Raw genomic sequence first — 11,848 nt, 5'->3', positions numbered from 1 at the left:
GATAAGTATGAATGTTGGAGGGGATGTGGGAAAACTGGGACATTGATACACTGTTGGTGGAACTGTGAATGGATCCAACCATTCTGGAGAGCAATTTGGAATTATGTTCAAAACATTATCAAACTGTGCATACCCTTTGACCCAGCGGTGTTTCTACTATGATTATATCCCAAAGAGATCTTAAAGGAGGGAAAGTGACCCACATGTGCAAAAATGTTTGTGGCAGCCCTTTGACACTACAAGCTGGAAACTACAAGTAGCTGGAAACTGAATGGATGCCTATCAATTGGAGAATGGTTGAATAAATTATGATATATGAATCATATGGAATATTATTGTTCTGTAAGAAAGACTACCAGGATGATTTCAGAGAGGCCTGAAGAGACTTACATGAACTGATGCTAAGTGAAATAAGCAGAACCAGGAGATATTATATCCAGCAACAACAAGACGATTCAATGATCAATTCTGATGGACATGGTTCTCTTCAACAATGAGATGATTTAAACCATTGCCACTTGTTCAGTGATGAAGAGAGCCATCTACACCTAGAAAGAGTACTGTGGGAACTGAGTTTGGACCACAATGTAGCATTCTCACTCTCTCTGTTGTTATTGCATTTTGTTTTCTTGGTTTTTTTTTTTTTTCTTTCTTCTTGATCTGATTGATCTTGTGCAGCAAGATAACTGCAAAAATGTGGATACATATATTGGATTTAACAAATATTTTAACATATTTAACATGTATTGGACTACCTGACAGCTAGGGGAGGGGTGGGGGAAGGAGGAGAAAATTTGGAACAAAAGGTTTTGAAAGGGTCAAGGTTGAAAAATTACCCATGCATATGTTTTGTAAATAAAAAGCTCTAATAAAAAAAAAAAGAATACATGGAACATATTTATATTAAATATTAAAATAATCATCTCAATGACTGGAAATATAGGTTTAGTGATTGATGTTGTGGGTAATTGTTGAAGAAATTATTTCTGAGTAAAATATGAAAGATTGCTCACCTCTATGTCCTATCATTGAAAATGCAAAAAAAAAAAACCCAACAACTAGTTAACTAGTATTTTAATCTTCCAATGTAGTTAAAATCATTATGCTAAATAAAATAAGTGATTCCAAAATTGATTTTGGAATGTGTTTTGATAATTATATTTTAAGATGGGTGTGTCTAATCATCTGGGAATCCATTTCAAAGAAAATAATGAAGTAACACAATAAACTCACTCAGGAAAGGTTGAAAAACCCTCTAGTTCCTCATTTTAACCTCTGATCTATTCCTCTAGTAGCTCAAATATCAAAACAATGAAATTTTTCTTTTTTCTTAAAACTTTCCCATACAGGATCCAGTGGTTAAATATATATGTATATTATGTATCTATTTATATGTGTACATACATACATATGTGAATATTACATATATTTAAATAAAAGTAAATAGAAGTAGTTTAAGTCAACCAGGAAGTGATTATAATAATTTTGTGCTAGCACTCATTGACTTAAAAGGAGATAATTACACATTAAGTTCTTATGTAGAACAGTAGTTAACTACAAATAAACTTGATTATAACTATAAGTTAAATTTATGGATAATTGAGAGTTGACCAAAGTTTCAAATGATTTTCCATTTAGCTCTTTCCCCTACTTTAATGGATATTTGAAACGATATTATGTAAAACAAAAATTCACAACTCATTTGGCTTGATAATTTTTCGAAACTGGTCTTTAAAATTAACATTAAAGCCTTTTAATATATGTTTAATGTTGAATAAAAACACAACTTTCTATCCAGCAGCAAATCCTCACTTTCAAGTTAAGGTTAATCAATTCTAGAGATTTTTAAATGATCATTTCAGTGACCTCTATTAAGTATTTAATTAAATAGTTCTAATCTAATAGTTCTAATACAAACTGTCAACCTTTTTTTTTTTAATGTCTTCAATGTAGTTTTTCAAAGCATGATTCTCTTGAAAATCTTTCAATTTGGGTATACTTCTTGGTAATACGTTTAATAAGTATGAAGATGTAAGACTGATAACCTACTTTTTTTTTTTTCTTAAAATGCACTGAAAATCGCCTGGAAGTTTTCTTCTGATTAATATGTAGTATATGTAGATAGTACTCTCCAATTCTTATGAATGATCTTGATAAGGTATAAAAATAAAATGAAAATTTCAATGCAGTTATAATTGGTCTATCATGATTCCACTGAGATTACAGTGCCCATTCTCTTTAATAGGAGGTTCATCATTTAAATGTCTCTGGAATTAAAAGAGGTACGGAAAATACCTGGATTTTAAAATACTGACAGTTTAATTCCAAACCTCTCTGGAAAAACACATGAAAAGACTAAGGGGAAAAAGAAAAACTTTCAGTAATGTTAAATTACTTATACAAGAAGGCAATCTAGTTTTTGCTTTCATTTCCTAAATATCCTGTTGGAGTTAGGAGAGGGTTATACCTAAAGCCAGCAAGTGTTATCATTTCCTGACATGCATATGAACAGTGGCATGAATTGAAGACTATCTTTTAGTTTATATTTATTCACTTTAAAATATATATTGTTTTCAACTTCTGAGTGGTGGTACAGTACCGGAAAACAAAATTACCAATGAATCAATTGAGTCAAGATACTGTGTATATGTATAAACTTTGATAGGATTCCTAAATACAGTAGGTCTTAATTTTCACTTTTTGTTGTCTTAAATTTTGTAGTTTTTCCCTTCTTCCATATTTAATTTTTACCTATATTAGCATTTTATAAGAGTATTTGGTGTTAATCTTAGATTGAGATTCACATGAATATTTCTTTTCTTTTTTTTTTTTTTTTTTCCCTGAGGCTGGGGTTAAATGACTTGCCCAGGGTCACACAGCTAGGAAGTGTTAAGTGTCTGAGGCCACATTTGAACTCTGGTCCTCCTGAATTCAGGGCTGGTGCTCTATATCCCCTGCGCCACCTAGCTGCCCCTCACATGAATATTTCTTTCAGAATACTTGTAGTATAAATCAATAAGTCAATTTACTTTGATAAAAGATTTCCTAGGGGGGGGAAAAAAGAAGATTTTCCTTTACAAAGTGCAATTCTTTTATAATTGTGGTTTGGAAAACAGGAGAAAAAACTTTAGATTAGCACAGTGTTTTGCACATAGTTGGTAATTATTAAATATTTTTCTTAAATTAGACTACCTATGTTATGTAATGCTCTTGTTAAGTACACTTTTCTGTGAGATATAATTTGCCTTATAATATATTTTAATCTGTGTGACAGAAGATTTAATTCACAATAGATTTTATTTTTGTATTTTTCAGTGGATATGATGCTAACTCTAACATGATTAATCTAGAATCAAATAAATAAATTTTATAGAATTAAGTGGGATAATATCTATAAAGTACTTAGCACAGTAAGTTGGCATATAGTTGGTGACTAATAAATGCTTATTCCCTTCACTCCCGATATCCATTGATTCACTTAAAAACAACATATACTGGCTACTTTACAATAAGTATCATTACTGATATCTTATAAAATATATTTATTGAAGACGATTGGATATCGAAGATTGAAGAGCAATAATAGCAAAAGAATCGTTTTTGTTCTACTGTTACTTCATTTCGATGGGAAAAACTGCAGTCCTACCTTTTCACCCTTAATTGCAAACTTGCAACAAAAATTATATTTCAAACCACATTGCGAAGACAGAAGACTTTTGTTTGTGCCTGTAAGATTTACTTCGTTTCAGAAGCATCACTTTATCCCAGCCCTAGGCTGGAGTGGGAATCAGTCAAACGTTCCTGTTGTTTCAGTCTCTGTACTGCTTACATCTCTCAATTGGAGGGAGGCATCATTAATCTGAAGTTCACCGAGAGAAGTTGAGGGAATATTTTAAAGCAAAGCTTTGTTCCCATCAAACCGCTCTACGTAGTTAGGGACTGCATCCTCCCCGGCTGGAAGACAACCACGAGAACTATTTGTTGTTCAGAGTTCTATACAGAATGGATTATCGTGTGACAAGTTCTATTTTAAGTTGCTCGCGTGTGTGCAGGTGTCAGCTTCTTTCATAGCCATAGAAAAGCCCTAGTAGACTCCCTCTCTGTTCTTCCTCCCTACAATGCAGGAGTGCTCCCCCCGGTATGTCTGTTTCTGCTTTGCCCAGCCAGCTTTCCCCTTGGGAAGTTGCACAGAGGGATGATGAAGAGGAGCGGAAAGAGGTCGCCTGCCACTCCCTAGTCTTCCTGGGCCCCAGAAATGACAGAAACTGCAGGAGATGCAACCCCGACGATGATGCATCCTCTTCCTCCCAGCAGGAGGATGTTAAAGAAGGCGGCCACAGAGAAGGCAAGCTGCACGCTGTATTTTTCCCTAGAGGGAAAATTTGCCCTCAAGGGAATATTAACTGGAAGCCGATCCCGCCCGTCCCTTGCCAGCGAGCCCCGGGCCTCCCCGGCAGCAGTCCCTGTGCACCTGCTCACCTGCCTTTCCTTTTTGTGTGCTTAGCAGAGGGATGAAGGGGATGGGGTGGTGTGTGTGAGGTGGGGGGATAGGAGAGGAGGGCAGGACCGGGGAGGGGGCTGCTCCTAGGGCTCCGCCCCCTGGCGGCTCTGCGCAGGCGTAGCGGCCGCTACTGCAGGCAGGGGGGCGGCAACATGGCGGAGTGAGCGGCGGCGTCGGGGCTTCACCACAACAGCGGCGGCGGCGGCGACGACGGTCGCGTCCAGAGCGGCGGTCACAGCTTCAGATCCGGCCAGCGTTCGCTGCCTACGTTTTCCGGCCCCCTTTCCCCTTCTCCCCCGGTGACGGCTCCTTTGGAGCCCAGCAGCATCCCCGCGGGGGGCGGGCCGGGTCGAGCCGGACCTAGAGAGGAGGGGCACCGTTGCTAGCGGGGCATGCGGCCGGCCGCCGCGGCAGCGGAGAATCGTTCCGGGACTAGCTTTTCGTCCGCCGCCCGCGCGCGCTCCCAGGCTCTTCGGTCGCCCAGCTGACCTGGCCGGCGCCGCGGCGCGGCGCTGGTGTGATGCTGGGTCTCAGCGGCCGGGGGCGGGGGGGGCGGGGGCTGAGCCAGGTATAACGGTACCAGCGGCGGTGGTGGCTTGCACCTCCTCCCTTCTCGCCCTCCTCCTCCTCCTTGTTCTCCCCTCCTCCCCTCCGCGGGAGAGGGGGTAAATGGCGAGCGAGAAGCCCGGGCCGGGGCCCGGGCCGGGGTCGGAGCCTCAAGCTGCGGGGCTCATCGCCGTCGGGGCCGGAGCCGGAGGTGGCCCTGGAGGCGGCAGCTGCGGCAGCGGCGGCGGCGCGGTTAGTGGCTTGGGGGAGCTGAGAGGGGCGTCCGGCTCCGGCTCCATGGTGCTTCCCACAGGGATGATTAACCCATCGGTTCCGATCCGCAACATCCGGATGAAATTCGCCGTGTTGATTGGACTCATACAAGTCGGGGAGGTCAGCAACCGGGACATCGTGGAGACGGTGCTCAACCTGGTAAGAGAAATGGGCATGTGTCTCCGAGAATCTCTCTCCTAACTCCCTCCACACCCACCCCATCTTCCACTCCCCCGCTCGTCCCCCCTCCCCCCATGTAGCTCACGCATCACGTCTCCCGGAGCCCGGTAGTCCAGCCTGGATCGCCCTGGGGGTGATCCGTACGTATTCCGAGCTGCCCCCTGGAGTCCCCTCCCTGTCCCCTTCTGCGATGTGAGAATAGTGTCCAACTTAACACTCCCTGGCACCGCTCATTGTGGTCACGAGTGGCGAGAGGAAATGTTGTAGGGTTCTCCTGGATCCTAGAGTTTGGTTTCTGATGAGAGGGCGCGTTGTCTTTGGGATTCTTTCCGTAGGTTTTTAAAAATTGTATCTAGTATTGCTCCATGAAGATGAAGGTGGATCACCAGAAGCCGAAATTCCCTGGTGTGGAAGGAGTGTGAAAAGCGTTAACCTTTAGTGGGGTGTGAGGTTTTCCAGGGAAGAGGAAATAAAGATGCGGGTTTGCATCTATCTTTAAGTGTATCTTCATTATATTAACATATGATAGAAACTTAATGATTTTTTCCTATTTCCTCGCACCTCCCTTCACCTCCATGAGTTATTTCCTGCCCATGATTTATACATACTATGAGTTTGAAATTGAAGTATCAGGAATATTGAAATTGAACAGGTTTGTTTAAATGGCCATTGTATTTAGAGATCATGGCATGTTTGTAAAGATTAAGGGAAAGATAATAAATGTAGTCCTTTTGGGGTTTTTTATGATAAGGAGTTGCTTGCTGCAGGACTGTGTATGACTTAATGTTTTGCGCTAACCACGAGAAAGGCAGAGAAAGCTACAAGATGTCATAAGAAATAAGAAAAATGGATTCATAAATGAATCCTTTAACTACGATTTTCAGTTTTTTCTGAATGCAATTTTTATTGCAGCATAGCTTTTGAAGCAATTCAATCTGCAACATTCAGACTTCATATAACGTAGGGTGAGAAAGCATGGCTAAAACTCAGTGGCAATCAGTTGTCTATTGTATTTAGTGTAGAGACATGGGAATTTTACTTTATGCTTTTAAAGGTACTTCGAAATAAAAATTCGATGCATTTCATTTATTTTCTTTTAAAAAAACAAAAGTAAGTAGCTCGAGTTATTTGAATATAATGTGCTTTTCTAGTAATAATCAGTTGTTTGCATTTGACCTGCTGAAAATCTGAAAGAAAGAACTGCAGGTACAGCAATGTGGTGTTGAAAGGGGATATATTATGTTTTACTGTTTATTTCTTAAATCATAGAAAAGTTAGAACGGATTGTTAGTTTGATAAATGTTTAAATATAAAGATGAGAACTCTGCTCAGGAGTTACTCTTTTCATGTATATTCTATTACTGTTTCTAAATCAAACATCTATTTTCATAAAGATGTATACAAAATAAACCTTCAAATAAATTACAAAGTCATTCTAAGTTAGAGGCTGCACACCATTTTGTGTTGTACAGTCCTATTCTTTTCAAAAAGTAATAGAAATACAGCTCAATACTTATTTTAACTAGCTACTAAGAAGGAGTTTTAGTGATGGAGTATATTGTCTCCTAACTCAGGAAAAAAAGGTATCTTGAAATGTTAATATAGTAGCAATTCTGAATCCCCAAATCGTATTTACTTTAACAACCTTTTAAAAAATATTTTATACTTTTAGGGTATGTGTTCTTAAATTATTTTTAATTTTGTGAATTTATGCACTTAATAGGTTGGTGTCAGGTAAAAGCAATAAAGCTTTAATAAGGTGGGAACTGATCTAAATGTGGAAACCAGTTGAGAAGCTGCTGTTGCAGCAATGTATGCTAGATCAGTCATTGCCTAACAGATGGGCTTCATAGATGTACAATGGATTAAGAAAGAGAATGAAATAATTTTTTATCTGAAAAGATAATTTACTATCATTGAAATGAAAATCTTACTTGAAGTTTCAATATGCAAACCTATTTAAAAGTTTATCCAAATCACTTTAAACTTAAATATGAAGTTACAAACGAGGAAATAAAAACTAAAATGGTCCATTCCTAAATCAGCTGAAGGCTTTGTTACTGCATTATTGATTTTTGGAATAAAGGCTTTGGTAGATTTTTCTGCATTTTTATAAAGAATGATGATTTTTTTGGATGTAAAATTGGAGAAAATGATTAGATTTATCATTTATGATTTTACTTAGTGGTATGTAAATTGATAATTGAAAGTGTGCTTTTTTAACTTTGAGGTTTATGTCAAGCTAAATATTTGGGACTGTCTTATAAAGCAGTGAGTGTTCTTAATAATTATGTAATCTTAATTTTAGTTATTCTAAGATTATGATGGAGCACATTTAAGTATCATTTCTGTGGCTCAGATTTTTGAATCAAGCAAAAATATATTAAATTATTCCTTCAATTTACAGTTTAATTTCTTAACAGAATTTCTTAAGATCAATCACAAGAAAAGAGAATATAAGACAATTACCCTAGAAATACCTAAGTAATTTTTTTTATGGTAATGAAAATCAGTTACTGTTTGAGATAGTAAGTAAAACATAGAAAAAAAAGACTTTTTTTTTTTTAATTTGAAGGTTTATAGTTTATAAAGTAGTTTCCTTGATAAACATCTTTGATAGTCATCACATCAATAAAATGGGAAGAATCATGGAATGTTACAGTTGGAAGCAACCTAAGGGATCATTTAGTTCAGCAACTTCATTTTTACTGACTGACCTCAAAATTGTTAAGTGACTTTTCTGGTCAGGTAATCTCTTTACTGTGACGGAGCTGGGATTTGAATCTAGGTTCTCCTTATTTGGATAAAATAACAATAAAAGAATGTCTTTTGTCATGCCTTTAGATGAAATTGGCAATTCTTATGCATGAGAATAATTTCTTTAGTAGAAATTGAGAGAGTTGATGAGAATCATCTAATGATAGAACTTACCAAGCTATACCCACCATATTAAGAAAAAATAAATTATGTTAATTAAACATATTTCAAAGATCTTTATCATTTCTGATATGTGGGAATCCTTTTTACTATTTCAGATTGCAGCTTTTCTATAACTTAACATATAATAGTTTTTGAGAATTATTATGACTAAAAAAATTCTTCGCCTAGAAGCCAATTTAGTGATTAGGCTCTCTGTATTTAGACTGGTCCTTAGACAACAAATAGTTCATCACCTGGTCTTTATCTAATCAGATTTTTCATTCTTGAGTAAAGCCTTCTATATATAGCTTGTGTTCTGCTTGCATAGCACTTAAGAACCTAGGATAAGCTACGTGGTATAGATATACATAATAATACATATGCATATATATGTGAGTATGTGTGTATTCATATATATATATATTATGTATATACATATATGTAAATAAGTATGTGTGTGTGTGTATATATGTGTACAAGACTCCATTAAAATGCCACTCATGTTATAAAGGAGTGGGACTTTAGTGGAGTCTTGTACACATATACATTTTTTGTTTACATTAAATTTGTTTAAATTTTAGATTTAATGTTGGAAGATTAAAAAAATTAATTAAAATTGCTGTGGAAAATAAAGTATACTGCTGAAGACAGTCTTAGATTTGCTTCTAATAGAAGTATTTGAATTTTAGATATCAAGAAAAAAGCTTTCTTAAGATTTGGTTTCTCAGTTACTCAGATGAATCTATGATTTCATAGATTGGATGCAGAGAGTCTTTAATTTCTTCCCTTTTTTTGCCACAGGCCTTATGATCAATACTCTTTTCCTTGTTTTTTCCTAACATTGAAAGGATACTAGGAGTATATTTTATTGGTTTTCAGCTTTTGTGAGGTATAATATTTTGTTTGACTTAGGAGTTCCTGTTGAAAAAAATTTTATCTTAGTGTTTGGAAATAGAGATTACTACCTTGAGAAAAGGGTCTTCAGTGTTTGTATTTTCACATTGTAAAGCTGTGCTATATATTTTATTCTTAATTCTTCAATTCTGCAAGCATTTTTTTGGTCATTATTTGTTGTTGTTGGTTTTCTTGGCAAAGATATTGGAGTGGTTCTCTCACTCATTTTTACAGATGAGAAAACTAAGGAAACCAGGGTGAAGTGATTTACTCTGGGTCACATAGAGAGTAAGTGTATGAATCCAGACTTGAACTCAGGAAGTCTTTGACTTCAGGCCCTGCAGTTTATCCACTGCATTGCCTATTAAGCATTTTCTGTGTTATCTGTTAGGCATAGTTTTAGGTGATGAGGATAAAAAGATAAAATGAAACTTCTCCTGCCCTCAGGGAGTTCTTACTCTACTGGTGAAAAACACATATAATGGTAAGTAAATAATGAAGTCTTATCTTTAGAGTGGTTGTTCCTAATGACAGAATTGCACTCCCTTCCTAGCTCTGTCTTCTGGCCTTTTCCAGACCTCTCCTCTCCTTTCCTTCCTTCTATTAATTATCACCCATCTACTTTGAATATTTTTTGTGTATATGAAATTATTTGTGTTATTTCCTCCATTAAAATGTGAGATCTTTAAAAGCAAGAACTGTGTTTTCACCTTTCTTTGTGTCCCTAGGTCTTAGTACAGTACTTTGCACATAGTGTTTAATAAATTCTAGTTGACTGAAAATTTCTGAGCAATAGGGAGATAATAACCTCAAGGAGCAGAAGAGGATGCATGAAGTAACATTGGGGGGTGAATTTTAAAGAGAGCTTTAGATGAGGAGAGGAGACCATTTATTGCATGTTCACTATCCATGGGCATAATCCTAAAAAGCTCTGTCCTGGGCCACATTCTGTCTACATACTCTTTTAGTGATCTCATTTTCTCCCATCTTAGCATATTTTGCCAAGATTTGCATGCTATCCATTCAATTCTCTAGTGTTTCAGTTCCATATTATTATCTACGTATTGGACATTTTGAATTGGATATTCTGAAGATACTTTGAATTAAATATGTCCAAAACTGAATTTATTTTCTCTAACCTACCCAGTCTCCTCTTGAGCTCTTCTTTTTTTTCTGTAAAGGGCACCATTCATCCAGTTTACAAGTTTGCAATCTTGTCATTCTTGATGTCTCATTTATTCTATCATCACTTGTCAAATTTATTTCAGCCTTTATACCATTTCTCATATATATTCCCATCTCTCTACTAACATAGTTACCAGTCAAATCCCAAGTCCTCATTATCTCTCACCTGGGCTATTATGAAAGTTTCTTATTTGGTTTCCCTGCCTCACATATCTTTCTACTCTACTCTGTTCTATATATTGCTGATTTTCCTATTGCTGACCATATTACTTCCCTATTTGGTAAACTCTAGTGATTCTCTGTTAACACTGTATTCAAATATTTTACTCTTCTGGTTTGTATTTAAAAAACTTTACAACCTGGTTTTAACCTATTTTTGTATCCTTATGTGTCATTCTTCCTGCATTTTAGAGCCCAGTCTAGCCAAATGGATCTTTTTATTATAACTCATACATACAATTCCATCTCCTTTATCTGTTCCTATCCATAGAATGTTTCTCATGCCTGTAATGTACTTTGTTTTTGCCTCTGCCTCTTTAAAATTCTTAGGGAGCTTTAAGATTCAGGTTTCTACATTAAGGCATTCTTCATTTCCTCTCCCTCACTTCCATTTCCAGTAGCTAATGGCTGTTTCCTTAGGATCTGCTCCCTCTTACCCTACCGTGTCTTATATCTGTTTTGTAGATATATCTATTAGAGTAAACTTATCTTCACCTCCCCACCCCTACCCCCAGGCAATAACATTGAAGATTTAAATTCCTCTATTGAATATCTCAGGCAAAGGTGCAAAATAGATCTCAACAAGTCTTTAATCTTAATTAGTTTGGGAGTAAAGCAATACTTTAACCATTGGATAAAATAAAATGAATGAATACATATAAGAAATATATTGGGACTTTGTATATTATGACAAGCTTGTTCCAGATGTGGATTCCAGGAACATTGAGTCCATGGTGAAGGGGGGGGGGAAGGTTGGAGAGGGAAGAGAGTCCAATAAAGATTAATTTTTTCTTTCCTTCTCCTCTTCCCACCTTTGACCAAGTGATAAGCTTGTGAGTATAAGCCAAATCAGGAATTTCTCATTGGTGACAATAGTAATTATCTCCAAGAAACAGTGGCTGATGGCAGTTTCTTTATCTGAAATTGAGAGACACACTAAGGACAAACCAACATATCCAGAAAGTGTCTGAACTCTACAAGGACATTGTCCCTCACAGCCTTGCAGAAAGTTATATACCTAAAGGAAATTGTATGAGTTTCTTTGTAAAGGGATAACTTCCATATAATCTACCCTTTGGAATAAGAGCTCTAAGTTTGAGGCCACTGTCCCCAGGAAATCTCGTGCATGTA

At 37.1% G+C, this 11,848-nt stretch overlaps 1 protein-coding gene across 1 annotated transcript in view; it reads left to right on the top strand.

The window, feature by feature from the left end:
* Positions 1-4,642: 4,642 nt before the first annotated feature.
* The window catches only part of NBEA (neurobeachin), a 699,286-nt gene continuing 692,080 nt past the window's right edge, over positions 4,643-11,848 (top strand). Inside the window, 1 exon segment of the mRNA XM_074303499.1 lies at positions 4,643-5,479. Within this exon segment, the coding sequence (XP_074159600.1) occupies positions 5,171-5,479 (309 nt within the window). The 5' untranslated portion in view covers positions 4,643-5,170.

This window comes from Sminthopsis crassicaudata, chromosome 3 (assembly GCF_048593235.1).
Source record: "Sminthopsis crassicaudata isolate SCR6 chromosome 3, ASM4859323v1, whole genome shotgun sequence".
Taxonomy (NCBI): domain Eukaryota; kingdom Metazoa; phylum Chordata; class Mammalia; order Dasyuromorphia; family Dasyuridae; genus Sminthopsis; species Sminthopsis crassicaudata.
Note: the sequence above shows the minus strand (reverse complement) of the source record. Positions and strands in the feature narration are given on the sequence as shown.